The following is a 15455-nucleotide window of genomic DNA, read 5'->3' on the forward strand; positions in this document are numbered from 1 at the left end:
AAGGGTTCAGGTAATTTCCTTTTCTTCTGAAGCTTTCCTTGCAGTTCATACTGGAATTAATACGTGTCTGCCCTTTAGACACATTTAGCATCATTTCCAGTTAGTTCCACTCAGTCACTGTGGCACCATATTTTGATTTGACAATTGACTACAACTTATTGCAGTCGTATATCCTGATCTCTTGGGATGCTGGGCTCGGTGGATCTTTTCAGGACTGAGCCTGTCTTCTTCTTTGTTAATTGTGCTCCCTTTTAGACTCTTTTGACGTGGCCATGGTGATTGACACTTTTGAAGTGTCATGGTGATTGACACTTCTGCAATGTACACTATGTTGGGGCAGCCCTTGAAGACATCTCAGAAATTCTGACTAGCACAGAATGCTGCTCCATGCCTTTACGCAGCTGCTTTATGCATTTTATAAATGTTCTAACCCACTAATGATGTAAGGTTAATTTTAAAACAGTTGCACTAGATATTTGAGCTTCTGGGTTCAATTCAAGTTGCTGGGTTTAACTTGTAAAGGCCTTCACAGTCTGGGATTGATGAGAGAGCCAGTTTGGTGTAGTGGTTAAGAGCACCAGAGTCTAATCTGGAGAGCCGGGTTTGATTCCCCACTCCTCCACTTGAAGCCAGCTGGGGGTGACCTTGGGCTAGTCACGGCTCTCTGGAGCTCTCTCAGTCCCACCCACCTCACAGGGTGTTTTGTTGTGGGGATAATAATGACATACTTTGTAAACCACTCTGAGTGGGCATTAAATTGTCCCGAAGGGCAGTATATAAATTGAAAGTTGTTGTTGTTGCTGTTGTTATTATATTATCTGAAGAACAACCTTCCCTGTAGTTCCTGTTCTCACTTCCCTCCCCCTTACCATGTGGGCTTTTTCAGTGTCTGTCCGTCTGCTATGGAACAGTCTCCTGTAGTCTCGCTGATGGTCAGCTTCAGGCCTTGCAAGAACATTCTGTTTCAGTAGCATCTGGGGTGTCAGAAGGGAGGGAAAAGGGGAGGGAAATTCATCCCTCTTCCTGCCTGTCAGCAGGATAAAATGGAGAATAGGAGAGTGAAGTAAGCCACTTTGGGACTCCATTGAGGAGATAGGCGGGATATAAATTAAGTAAATTAAGAGAGCCAGCTTGGTGTAGTGGTTAAGAGCACGGGACTCTGATCTGGAGAACCGGGTTTGATTCCCCACTCCTCCACTTGAGGCCAGCTGGGTGACCTTGGGTCAGTCACAGCTTCTCGGAGCCCTCTCAGCCCCACCCACCTCACAGGGTGTTTTGTTGTGGGGATAATAATAACATACTTTGTAAACCGCTCTGAGTGGGCGTTAAGTTGCCCTGAAGGGCGGTATGTAAATTGAATGTTATTATTATTATTAATTAATTAGCCAAATAAATAAAATAAGCCAGGTTGCTGTCTGTCATCTTCTTCCTCTGCAGCAGCTAGGGTTGCCAAGTGCCATCTTTGCTCCAAGAGGAGCAAATATGGGCAGCAGAGTGCAGAACAACATTACAATGATATTTCCAATTGTACCTAGAAGTGACATGGCAAACTCTCTAAGAATTCTCTGATAGTTTTTATCATAGAGATTTGGGGAATTTCTAGAGTGTCACTACATTAGTTCTGGGTACAACTTGAAGTGATGTCACACAACATTGCTTCCTGACCTTCATTTTTAATCCTGCTAGAATAAAGAGCCCTAGCAGGACTTGCCGCCTGGCATCAAGATTTTGCCCACCACTCCAGCAGCAGCAGGAGATAGGTTTAATTTGGGAGAAGTAGAAGAATTCTTCCTTGTCTTGGATGTATAATCTGCGCTGGGAAAAAAAAATATGGAAACGAATTCTTGCCAAGGCAAGCATGACAAGCCGCTGATAAGCAGGGAATGCAAGTTTCACTGGCATCTCTAATTGTGAACCTTGAAAAGCTAAAGAGGCAAAGCCCTTCATATTAGGCCCTAGACTGATCATTTCCCACTGGCGAATGCACTACTATGCTGATTTAGTTGTAAAGTAATTCTTGCCGTGCCCCAGTTTCAGCCATATGCTAATAACATCTGTTAGTGGAACTTCAAGATGCTGCCTCGCTCTCCTCTTCCCTCTACAGACTACAAGATTAATATGGTTCCTACCATTGTCTCGCAGATAATAGAAGCCCAGAGGGCAAAGATATGTCGCTTTTATATATCTTCGCAGGAGTATTATTTTATTTTAGTTACTGCACTATTGCGGGTTCTCTGAGCGCTCTTAACGAGACCAGTTTGTACGAACATTGTCTTCCACGCGCAGCTGAGAGCTTTCAGCCCAAATTTGCTGCGATTGCTTCGCATCTATTGAAGTTGACGCAACGGCACCTCCTTTTTGCCGGCAGTGCCTTTCACTCCGTTCCTCTGAGGCGTGTAGAAAAGGAGTTTTCTGAAGTGCTCACCAGAGGGGCTGCGATCTCTTCCAGTGCGTGCCGATAAAAACACACAGAGGCCTGTTCCAATCTTAACCAGTGTATGTGAGAAGGGAAATCCATGTCTGAATGCAACAAACTTGGCATCTGATATCTTGAAACTGTGAGAGCCACAGTGGTGGAGTGGGTAGCATTTTGAACTTAGCTTGAGGACTCCCAGATTCATGTTGAGCCAGTCCCTTCTTTCTCGATGTTCGTCTCTCTGTTCGTTGGAGAAAGGATGAAATTTAAAAAGGTGGTTTATGCCAACCCTCCCTCAAGGTGCTTGGGGGAGCTGATATCGTCTCCTCCCTTGTTTAAACCCACAACAACCCTGTCAAGGAATTAAGGCTGAATTACAGGGACTTGTTTAAGGAAGCTACATTAGATATTTATGTCCTGCCTTATTTTGTTAGACTCAAGGTGACTAACAACACCAGGGCCAGCATCAGAATAATCTGAGGTAGAGCAGCTGCTAGGGTCCAACACATCCTACGGTATAAAAGGCAAACCATGTTGCTGACAACTCACTTCTTATCCCTGCGCATGTGCAGAATGTGGAGAATAGAAATGAGTGGGGCAAAACGTTTGCCTTCTCACCACACAGCTGCAGGAAGATACAACGGGCTCTGGTGCTAGTCTGTGATATCCTGCCACCCACCTGTGCACACTTCCCCCTTCCACTCACGGTCACTCCTTCAGTGCCACCTGAATTCCAGCTGAATATGCTCCCTACACTGCCTGGGAAGGGGGTGCGGTTGGTGGCAGCAGTTTTGGTAACCCCAGAGGTAGCACTCCCAGCTGTATGCACCGCCCCATGCCATCAGGGAAGGGCTGTGGGTGAGGCAGATGGCTGAGAGAACATGTGGTGGTGGGGACTATGAGCAGGTGGGGAGCACAAACCTGGGTGCACCCCCCCCCCAACCTGAAACCAGCCCTGAACAAAACAAGGTTAAATAATAAGAAGAAAGTTAAAATGATGCACAAATTTAAAATGTGCAGGTTAAAAACATTTATTCGTGCAAAACAAAAAAAGAAGAAACAAAAAAATAACAAACAAACAAAACCCCTCAATGTTGGCAAATCTATATGTGAGCTTCTATAAAAGTTCTCCAAATACATAGCCGAGTGGAGGCGTGAACCCAGGTCTCCATGGTCCTACCTATCTAGTACGTTGTTTTCCTTCTTGTATTGTCCAACATAGCAGTTTGTGATAACAGAAAAAGAACAAGTATCTCCAAGGATCCTAGGTCAGTTTTATCCATGTGAAAGTCAGAAGATCTTGCTCACTCTCTCCATTATCTTGTTAACCTTGCCCCCCCCCCATGTTTTTAACTAAATACTTTTATTTTATCTCCTACTTTTGGGACCAAAGTAGCTCATGGTCAGTCAGGAGACTTGGACATCCAAACTAAAAGCAAGGGAGACATAGGAAAAAGGAATGGAGGAAAAAAAGAGAAAGGAGATCAGCCATTTAGCCTTGTGGCAAAGTTTGAATTCCTGTCCAACTGAGTCCAGGTGGATCTTCTTTAGCTGGTGTTCATGCTTAGAAGTGGTGCAAGTATTTCGAGATGTTTGGTGATGGAGGCCCAAATGTCCTTGTCATTTCTGCAGTTTCAGAGTATGTTGACAGAGCAGCTCTTTCCAACTTAATGAGGCAGGGGAGCAAAGTCCCCATGGCTATTCAATCTCCAGCCAATGGCTCACAAATTAAGGGAGGGAAAGCCACCTTAGCCTCTATTGAATAGCATGTATAAGCTAAAATAACTCTGTGGCACTTCATTGCCCTTCTAGTAGGTCAACATTCCTCCTCCCTCTGAGATAAGGAAAGGGGAAATTACCAAGGGACCCAGCTAATTTGCCATGGCTTCTGTTGTTGCTGTTTCCCACATGTGATCCAGGTTCTTTTATGCTCATCATCACACGCTTGTGCATTTGGGTTAGCACATTAGCTTGGCATGTCTCTGCGGGTTTCCAATTACTCGGTACATATGTTGCTTTCTGGAAACCACAAGCAAGGGTGGGTCAGGCAGCAAGAGGATATGGTGGTCTTTCTAAACAGATAAATAGATGCTCAGCACTCAAATGATTGTGATGTGTTGTCAGGCTATCACTTGCAGTTGTATAATTAGTTACAGGTCTGCACTAGTTAAGCAGATACCCTTTGCCAAAAGATGCTGAGAGAGAGAGAGAGAGAGAGAGAGAGAGAGAGAGAGAGAGAGAGAGAAGAAATAGAAAATAAAATAAATGGAATATTTCAGAGTACAGTGGTAGAATGAGCACAGTGGCTTGTACTCAATGAGTTCCGCTAGTGGAGTGGGACTCACAGAGTGGGACTTTCCTACTTCTCTGTCCTGCTGCATACTACTGAGTGCCTACCAATTTTTTTTCCCCGGCAGGGGTTAGTGTATCCTCATGAACTGTGTATTGGACAAAGTGAGATTTGCAATCAGAGGGAGGAATTGACAGAAACCTCCCATTCCGATGATAGAAGTGCCGTTCCATCATTGGAAAGAGTTGTTGAATACAAGGGAGTAATGGTGAGATTTTAGGAAATTGAGATGCATGCTCAGGGTCATGTGATGCAATCGCTCAGCTCAACTACCATGCTTACTTACAACTAGGGAACAGCAGATAGACTATTTCCATTTCCTTCTGATTTTGTACCATGTTATCATCGGTTTCTGTTCTGCTCATTTTCACTGCTGATTCTTTTGCCACTTTCATATTATTTTGATGGTGTTCATATGTTACGCGCCATTTCTACTCGGTTGGCATCAAGATAACATTAACATGTGTCTGTTTTAATAGGAATAATTTGGTACGATGAAAAAGAAGCTAGTGCAAAAATAAAGACTCGTGGATTTGTATCTCACCAGGGAGAAACAGAATCAAAACAGGGATAACTACATCAGAGCAGGCAGCTTTCTGAGATTTGGTCTCATCTCTCAAAGTATACTTCTCTTTCTCTCCCCCCATACTTTGAGTGCAAAGTTCTGGGTCAAGCAGAGATTCTACATTCTATAAGAATATAGGGGAAGAGGGTGAACATTTTTCCAGGTTAAAATCACAACAAATGAGTAATTGTGACCTCATGACCATGTGAGAACCTGATCCCCCTCCCCCAAAGGAATAGAGAGAGACCAAACTTGGATTAAACTAAGGTTTATTCATTTTAATAGCTGAACTGCAACCAGTAATCTCTTTACTACCCCTTTAGTGGGGGCACTGTAAGAGGCTACTCCGGGGGTCTTGTGGGACCAAAGAACAGTCCCCAGCCAAGATGCAGGAACCTCCCTTGATGCCGGGGTTGTCCTTTCTCTGTGCGATTGCCGTAAAAGCTGGAGCTCATAGAGAGAGAGGTTTAGACAGTGTCGCTGAAGATGAGTGGGCCTTGTTGATGCAAGTAATACCACATGACTGCCATTAACATAGAAAACAGCACTTGAACTCATAGAGGAAATTACATTCGTAAACAAGGCCATTAGTTTTCTAAAAATACTCCATTAAAATGTTATTTAGCTAATCTTTTGGTGTTAGCACTGGAGAAAGACAGCCTGGCAGGGATATATTCCATACTCTTCCCAAAGTGGTGAGACATTATTTCAGTTTTCCTTTCCATGGGTTGGATCCCATCAAAAAGATTTGCACAAGCAAGATGGGGAGGGCGGGGATTTCCCCTCCTGCAGCAGTTCTCCGACTTCCCCCTTGTGTTGATCCTTGTTCCCCCTCAATACCTCCATCCTCCAAGAGCAGAATTTCAGGGGGCATTTGGGGCTGCTTTGGGAGAGGCAGAGGTGTGGAAGTTGTACTTCCATGAATGGAATTTAGATAGGATCCATTGACTTAAATGGACTTAGATGGCTGTAATTCTGTTTAGGATTGTACTTTGCATTACTTAAGCCTTCCTTCCAAGTTATGCTTCATGGTAGCTTGACCGCAGTTTTGCAGCACTGTGATTCAGGTAGAGACACGCTCCTTTTCAGGCAACAGGCAACTACTGTCACCTCTCAAGGCCTCAGGAGTGAGCTATCCACATTTTTCCTTTTCTTTGTTCAATCCCACTTTGCATCTTAGAAAGTCACGTTTAACCACAGCTTCCAGCCATTTACCAGAAATTCAGACCATGACTCCTTCTAGTTTTTTATTTCCTCTGTTTATTTTAATCACTTTCCTGCCTTTCTATCATGTCATTTCCAGCAGATCAGCGTAGCAATGTAGTCAATGAATCGAGCAGCTTGTTAGGGGGCTCACCTCGACGACAGTGTGGGCGCAAAGGCTCCCCCTATCACACCGGGCAACTCCACCCTGCAGTCCGAGTAGCCGATCTCCTTCAGCATATCAACCAGATGAAGACCGCAGAAGGCTACGGATTCAAGCAGGAGTACGAGGTGAGAACTTGGGATATGACTGGAACTAATGCTTATATCCCTTATAATGTCATGTGGTGAGGTCAAAGCTGGCGTCTGTCATTGCAAGCAAGACATGGTTTCTGGCCACGAATAATCTCTTCTTCAACTTCTCCAGCTCAAGGCAGCTTACAAAGTAAAATAGTATAATAAATCCATAGCATGACAACAAATAATAAAAAAGCCACAGCATAAAAACAAGACAGAGAGATAAAAACAGTGTAAAATAGTGTTTTCAGCTGCTTAAAATAATATTAACAAAATATCTCTTGGAAGCAGACCATTAAAACAGCTTTAAAAGATGGAACCTCTCAACTAAAAAAGTAGTTAAAAAAGAAATGTTTTGGCAAGGTGCTTAAAGGAGAACAAGGTTGGCTCCAGGTGAGCATCAAGGAAGAAAGGCATTCCAAAGGTAAGGTGCCACCACTCAAAAAGCCCTGTCTCTGGTCACCCCTTGTGTCAAATCTGCAGATGTGGACACAGGAAGCAGGGCGTGCAAGGAAGATTTTTAGCAATGGGCTGGACAGTACTGAAGGAGCTGTTCCTTCAGGTGTCCTAGCTGCAAGCTGCTTAAAGCTAAGAACCAGCTCTTTGAATTGTGTCTTGAAACAGATAGGCAGCCCGTGCCGTTCTTTCTTTGTAGAAGCTCTGTAGGGGCCCAGTCTGGATTGGAACCTTGGTGTGTGGTGGTGGTGGGGAATGTACTCTTCCTCCAGTAGCCTATTCCCTGACCTGCAGGTCAAGAAAAGAGCATGAGGGAAAGGATCAGTCCACTGCAGTGGTGCCATGGCTCCAATCCAAAAGATAGCTAGCTGTTAACTCAGAAAGAAGAAAAAAATGCTTGGGAGCTCTGAGCATAGAATCCCCAGTCTCGTGTGGTTTGCTCCTGGGTGGATGGCGGTTTCTCCACAGTGCAGCATTGGTGGAAGATACAGGTTGAGCACATGATTTGCTTCCTGCAGACTATACTGAGGAATGGGGTGAGATGTAGCTCCGAAGTTGCTCAGTTGCCACGAGCATTGGCCATTGAGACTGCAGCAAGTCAGCTTTGGAACCATATTACTCCATCCTACGTGTTTACCCAAAGCAGCAATAGAGAGCAGAGGAGAGGTATCCGATTTATGAACATATGAAGCTACCTTATGAAGCTGTCAAACCATTTGGACCTTTGTGCTCAATATTGCCTACTCCTGTTAGTGGCTCTCCAAGGCCTCCAGCAGAGAGGGATGCTACCTGTAGCTCCCTTAACTGGAGATGCCAGGAAATGAACCTGAGATATTGTGCAGGCAAACATGTTCTACAGCTGAGCCACGGCTCAATCGAGTTCTCCTCTCATTGCTGGCAGTTCTTGGGGATCATTAGTAAAGACTGGTCCTTTCTCAATACTTGGTACTGCAAATCTTTTAAATGAAGATGCAAGGGGTTGAACCAGAGACCTTAGCTGGGAGGGGCTGTGGCTCAGTGCAAGAACTTTTGCTTTGCATTCAGATGGTCGCAGGTTCAATCCTCAACATCTCTATTTAAAAGGACAAGACAGTAGGTGATGTGAAAGACTTCTTCCAGAGACCCCGGAAAGCCACTGTCAATCTGAATAAACAATATTGACCTTGATGGACCAATGGTTTGATTCATCATAAAGCAGCTTCATATGTGATCTGCATGCGAAGATGGTGAGACCTCTACCACTGAGCTGTGTCTCCTCCTCCAGGATACATTCTGGGGCTGTTAGATCAGTCCAGCACCCTGGGAATTTCAGAAATCATGGTTCAGCCAGTGCAGCCACAGTAGACAATATGGAGCTAGGACAGCCAATGGTCTGACTTGATATTATGCAGGTTCGTTCATTCGCAAAGCCCCAGTTCTAGCAAATTACCCACTCAAGGCAGTTTCTAGGCAGCTTTTGGCAACCTTGCTTAATAGAACTCCTGTCCAGTGGCTGAGATGTTCTACCAGGATCACTTTTCTGTGACGCTCTGTGTCTTGCAAGGGGCTGCAAGCAAAGCCACATCCTGCATTCTTGCGGTGTGGTGTGGTGCCCAGCATGGGGGCTCCGCCTGAGAATTTGCTGGGCGATGCTGCTGCTTGTTGTGCCGGAAGGACATTGTGTTCCTGAGCCATTGCATCAGCTCTTCTCCCGTATCAAAACGGACCAGTCGCGCAGCGCCTTTGCTTTGTGTGGCTGTCATAACACTCCGGCTTGGTGTCCCATAAGACTGCCTATTGAAATCACCCGCTCTCCCCACCCCCAAATTACTGTCTCATCTTCCATTGTTTCTGATTTCTGAGCTTCTCTTCTCCAATATTATGAATTTGACAAACCTGGGTTAGTTACAATAATTAGGGCACCTTGAAAAGCTGTTGTACATGTTCCAAAAACAGGCATTTGAAAGGCACTTGGATATTAGGAACAAGGGAGGAAAACGTATCATTTTCTTCCACTTTCCCTCTTGCGTGCACTCTTAGCAGCGGGTGTTGCTGTTATTTCACACCAGCTCTGCTCTGTGGAATGTAAAGGGAAAGAATGCATTGTAGAAAGGGAGGAGAAAAGAGTTCATAATCCAATGAAAAATAAGACATTCTTGGAAGCCTCTGGAATATCGATGTGGAGGAATGGGGCCTTTTGTGAACTGTATTTATGGGTTTGTTTTGTTCATTTTGGTGGTTTGTACACCCTCTTTCGGCCATGTGCATTCCCACCTGCCAGGGACTAACCAGAAGGTTTAAAAACATTAAATCCTCAAACATTCAAACAACACCTAAGATCATCCATAGCATGTAAGGTAAGAGAACAAGTTGCTCTTCGGTACTCAGTCCATCATATCTAAGGCCTTCTGGATTGTGTATGTGTTTTTTTCTGGAAAATCTGTAGCTACAAAGGCACCTCTTGAGAAAGGGAGGTCCCAGCCTGGAGTAGCACCTAAATCCATTCACCACCACAGATACGCATCAATTTCACTGTGGACAATGCAGTTTCTTATAGGAAGGCTGTGACCCACTGATCTCAAGGTCTGGGCAAGTTGGTACGTCCCTTTTTAACAATGTCAGAGATTGCTCAAAGTACTTTATTGTGTTTTGCCAAAGTAGTTTCAGCAGTATAGAAAATAGAGTTGCTCCCTTAAAGAAGCAGATTGGATGTCAGTGGTTTACTTGCAATCCTCATACAAACTAGGGTTGCCAGCCCCTATTACCTCTAAAGAAGGGGAAGAGTGGCCACTAGGCAGGCAGGCAGGGGCCCCCAATTGTGTCCCTACCATCCATACGTACTCTGGAGGCCCCAATGACATCACTTCTGGTCAAAAACTGGAAGCTACAGGATGTCATTGGGGTCAAAATCAGCCCAAACCATATTTGGGTCTGATTTTGGCCCCGCCGAGACTCCATAGCTTCCAGTTTTCAACAAGAAGTGACCTCATCTGGGCCTCCAGAATGTATGCATGCTCCATTCTGCTGCTTGCTCTGGTGGCTCCTGGCCTGCCTCCTCACTCCTTCTCCCCCTGCCCCATTGGCCAGGTGAGCAGAGGCAGAGGGGGGAGATTTGCCCCAATTTTTCCTCCATGATCACATGTGCTAGAATATACTTTTAATCATAAAAATCACAGTGTGTCCACTTAATAACAGGCCCTGTAGATGCTAGATAAAAGCTAATCTGCAGACCGCAGTATAAATGTTTCATTCTTGGCTGTCTGTGAATTCTTCTGTGTGTTACCTCTTTTTACATACCAGCCTTCCCATCTTCCCAAAGGACAATTGTCCTTCCTATAATGGATAATTCAGTGGAAACACCGTACCTAGTCCTACACAAGAGCCTTGAGAAAGTACCAGCCCCTAAAGAAGTGTTGGGTATCTGCGCTTTCAAAAGGGGATTCAGCGTTTGTTCAGTCCCCAAAGTGTTCTTTGTGTAGATAATAGACTTCTGTTTCTCCTAGAGTTTCTTTGAAGGCTGGGATGCTTCAAAGAAGAAAGACAAGACCAAAGGGAGACAGGATCACATGCCAACCTGTAAGTGACTGAGAGGAAAGCTTTCGGAAAAACAAAGAAAAATCAATCCCTTTCTTTCATTTCTGGATATCTGAATGCCTTGAAACTCTGCTGTGTCTGAAAAAATAATACGCTTGAGTAGTCTTTTGCTAACAATTTGGGCTGTGGATCCAGGGATGCTGGATTTGACCAGCTTTCATTCTCTTTGCAAAAGCGATGGTTTTATTATGGCCCCACCTCGCTGCCGGGGAATTCCAGAGTTAGTTTTCTTCACCCTTTGCCTAGAGTAGAATTTCATTCTAGTGTCGATACCATTAGCAAAGTTGAATGGGTTACCTCAGGACATTCTCCTTATCTGCATGAAGGTATGGAGAACTTGACCCACACAGAGAAAATATGAAGGGAGCAATGCAGAAAGTCAACAACACTCCATCACTCCACTTTCAGTTTTTACACATCACAGAATTTGAGCTCTTATATTAAGTCAGTTCTGAGAGAGGGAATTGGGGGAGAAAGATAGCTATACATGCAGAAGGTTCAAAGTGAGACTTGTAGCATTTAAAGAGGGGTAAGAAGAATAGAGCCTTGACCTGGATAGCCCAGGTGAGCCTGATCTCATCAGATCTCAGAAGCTAAGCAGGGTCAGTCTTGGTTAATAATTGGATGGGATACAAGATGAGGGCTGCAGAGGCAAGCAATGGCAAGCCACCTGTTAGTCTTTTGCCATGCAAACCCTGCCAGGGGTCACCATAAGTCAGCTATGACACTCTCCACCATCAAGAAGAATAGAAAGGGGGTGTCAGTGGCTAAAAGAAGATCCTGCAACCATATGTGCATATGAAGCTGCCTTTTTCGAAATCAGACCATTGGTCCATCAAGTTCAGTATTGTCTAAAAATTCCTTTTGATCTCAGAGCCCTGATCCAGTCAAGGTGGATTCTTTGGTTGGATTTTCATTGCCAGTCATTGGATATCTGCAGTAAGAGCTCTGTGGCTTTAGGCTCCTCTTCCATTATTTTATTAACAGTTCTAATCCGTAATTGAATCAATTTGAGACCCATGTGCCTAAATGCTTTTAAGCATTAGATGCATTTTTAGAAGCCTGTAATCATCATCCTTTGATGGGGAGGAATCCTAGAATACAGTAGCTGTCTATTACATGGTTTCTTCATATGAATTTTTAAAAAGTCTGTAACACATGCTCCTGATATTGGTAACATGCTTGTAACATTTGCGCACGATTTATGAGTGCCCTTATAACCCATTCATGAACACATATTTAATATAAACTATGACTCAGCGAACAGCACTGTAAGGACTTGAGATCGCAACTGTTCTTTCCGACTCTAAAGAGGTCTCCTTGCCTCCTGCTGCTCTGTGTAAGGAAGGTGAAAGAGCAGGGAAAGGTGTCAGTCAAAGCCCGCCATCTGCCTTTTCACAGCGGACCCCTGGTGCTATTTTGTTGGCAGCTGCTGTGCCTTGGAGAGCCTGAGAGCTCGATTCAGTTGAAGAGAAAGCTGAGGTGTTCTTCCTGAGGGAGTGGAGGATTTTCGGTAGAAGGAAGCAATGAGAAGGGCAGTTGGCAGAAAAGTCGCCATCTTCCGGTGAAGGCCTCTTTGTTCCAGAGTGAGGGCCTTTTTGTTCCAGGTGTTTTCTGCTGCTGTGAAGAAAAGATGCTTCTTAGAGCTTCCTGGAATATGTGAGGTAGTGTCCTGAGACACCAAGGCTCACTCATTCCCTCATCCAGGATTTAAGACTACTCAATATATATTGATACTGATATTAATATATATATATTATGGACTGTGTTTTGTTCAAAAATTCCTAGCTCTATACCCCAGGTTCTTCCCACTTTCCAATAAAATCTGTGTTTGTTTAAGCAGCAGCTCTATTTAAAAGGAGGCATTCACAATTCTGTGACCAGTAACCCAGCCCTTTTAAGGATGACCTGGTTACGTTTTGCTTCAGCTGTTATGAACAAAGAAGAGCCATTGAAGAAGAACTGCTGCTCCTTTTCTCCCAGTAGGCTTTGAGGCAACCTACATGAACCGTGGTCTCTCCCTATTAAAGAGAGCTATGTGAGGGGTCCCCAATATTGTTGAACTTATGAGCCATTTTGAAATCCTGACGAGAAGTAGATATCACCAATAAATGGCTGTTATGGGAGTTGGAATCAACTACTATGAGTTGCTGGGGCCAATCCCCAAAATTTTGGATATTCTAGGGCAAGCATCTTCCTACAGTTTGTTGTTGTTGGAGAGTGCCCTCAAGTCATAACTGACTTATAGTGGCCTCTGGTGGGGTTTTCATGGCAAGAAACTAACAGAGGTGGATTTGCCATTGCCTGCCTCTGCAACCCTCATCTTCACTGGAGGTCTCCCATCCAATTACTAACCAAGGCTGACCCTGCTTAGCTTCTGAGATCTGATGAGATCAGGCTCACCTGGGCAATCCAGGTTAGGGCATCCCCTTACAGTAGAAGAGAATATTTCTGAATGGTGCCCCCTTGTGATGCATGAACTATTCTGAAACACCTCCTACCCCAGAACTGGAGAAAAGACAGGGCTGATTCTTTGCTTGTTTTATTGATCTAGATATTTACACCCTGCTTCCTCCCCTCCCCCAATGGGGACTCAGGGCCAAGCTACACATGACGAATGACACTTGAACAGCAAGTGTATTTCTCCCTGTTCACTTGCCCTCCACTCAATCCACTTGCCGTTCAAGTGTCATTCGTCATGTGTAGCTTGGCCCTCAGAGCAGCTCACACCATCATCAACCAGCCTGTGAAGTAGCTTAGGCTAAGAGAGAGTGACTGGTCCAAGGTTACCCAGCAAGCTATGGCAGAGTGGAGATTCGAATCTGGGTCTCTCAAATCCTGGTCCAACCACTACATCATGGTGGTTCCCTTCAACATAACTCTGACTAAAAAATGGGGGGGGGGCTGACACAATTTCCCATTTCCTGCTGGAGGTAGGGTGTGCTGTTTTTTCCATGTTCTTTTGAACCCTTCTAGCACCAAGGGGTCAGCCCTAGAAAAACAAACATAGAGCTGGAAGAGACCATAAGGGTCATCTAGTCCAACCCCCTGCACAATGCAGGAAATTCACAGATACCCCCCATTCTCCCCCAGCAGCCCCTGCTTGATGCCCAGAGGAAAGGGAAAAAAACTTCCGGGATCCCCAGCCAATCTGGTCTGGAGGAAAATGCCTTCTGGACTGCAAAGTGGTGATTAGCATTTCCCAGCTCACATAAGAAATGGCGACAAGAGCCGAGCACTGGCTCATCCCCTTCTGCCCTCCCTCTCACATTTTGCCTAAGTTCACACTGAGTCATAGAATCAGCATTGCCTACAGATGGCTATAGTTAGCACTTGGATGGGAGACCACCAAGGAAGTCCAGGGTTGCTGTACTGAGGCTGGCCATGGCAAACCACTTCTGTCCATCTCTTTGCCTTCAAAACCCGATGAGGGCATTGTAAGCTGGTTGTGACTTGACAGCACTTTACACACACCACACCAGAGAGTCTGAAAGGAGTACAAAAGAATTGCGCTTCACCCACATTTCTTCCAATGGCAGATTGACCTAGAGGTTGCAGAGACCTTCTATTTTCTGGTGGACACATATGGGCCAAGTATCTCCAACTGGCAGTGGGCTCTCTCCTGGGCTGTGGGCCTTGAATTTTGCCCAGCCGTTCCGACCTCCTGTTGCCCACTCTGCCCCCATCTTTTTTTGAGTTTAACATCAAAACAGAAGAAGAATGCTGGGGCTCTCAAAAGTTTGCTTGCCACCTTACCATTTGTTTGGGACTTCTGTTTTTCTAATGGACAGGCATGCATACTTATCTTCTGTGAAGAAGTAACATTCTCCTGCACACACATCAAGGGATCTTTGCGATATCTGACAGCATTCAGAGAGTTCCATTCATAGGTCAACGCAGAGCAGTGTATGACGGTTTATCAGTAGTTGAGAGACATTAGGAATGAGTAACTGGCCAAGGAGAGCCTCCTCCTCACTGCCATCCACACTAGAAAGAGACAAAGACCCCACAATTCTGTTTGATACAAAATATTTCAGCCCAAAGCTGCTTTTGCCACATTGGGGATTCTCAACAGCATCCTCCCTGGCTATTTTTGTTGCTTCTAATTATAGCTGTCTCCTCTCTGTATTTTTGCAAATTGAAAATCCTTGTTAACATAATGACAAAAATGAGAGCAAATTGTTCAAAACAGCTCAGCGGCAGCCCAAGGCTGTTTCCACCCCACTTTTCAACCAGCTGTGGTGGGTGGAGGGGCTGAGAGGCCAGATGCCCATTGATTTATGCCATGGGGGCAGCTCCCTGGATCAAACACAGGTGCAGGTCTCATTGTAACGCTGCTGTTTTCCTCTGTTCTGCCAAAGTTCCCATGCCAGTTAAGCTGCACCAGATGTCACATTGGGTTGTGGCATATCTCTTGATGAACATCTGCTCCAACACGGAAGCCTTACTGAAGTTAAGCAGTTGCGAATCCGATCAGCATCCCGTAGATCTCAACTCCTGCTGCCTTGAGTTCTCTGGAAGAAAGCTGGGATACAAACAGAACAAATGTGGGGCCACGAGAAATTGAGGACAGGGTTAAATTATTGGGCCATTCC

General features: G+C 45.0%; 1 protein-coding gene across 1 annotated transcript in view; it reads left to right on the forward strand.

Annotated features, from left to right (window-relative positions):
* Positions 1-15455, forward strand: part of PTPRU (protein tyrosine phosphatase receptor type U) — a 386725-nt gene that overhangs the window by 311350 nt on the left and 59920 nt on the right. Inside the window, exons 16-17 of the mRNA XM_054999127.1 lie at positions 6635-6825; positions 10770-10842. Coding sequence (XP_054855102.1) covers positions 6635-6825; positions 10770-10842 — 264 coding nt within the window. The remainder of the gene's footprint in view (positions 1-6634; positions 6826-10769; positions 10843-15455) is intronic.

The sequence above is a fragment of the Eublepharis macularius genome, chromosome 15 (genome assembly GCF_028583425.1).
Source record: "Eublepharis macularius isolate TG4126 chromosome 15, MPM_Emac_v1.0, whole genome shotgun sequence".
In the NCBI taxonomy this organism is placed as follows: domain Eukaryota; kingdom Metazoa; phylum Chordata; class Lepidosauria; order Squamata; family Eublepharidae; genus Eublepharis; species Eublepharis macularius.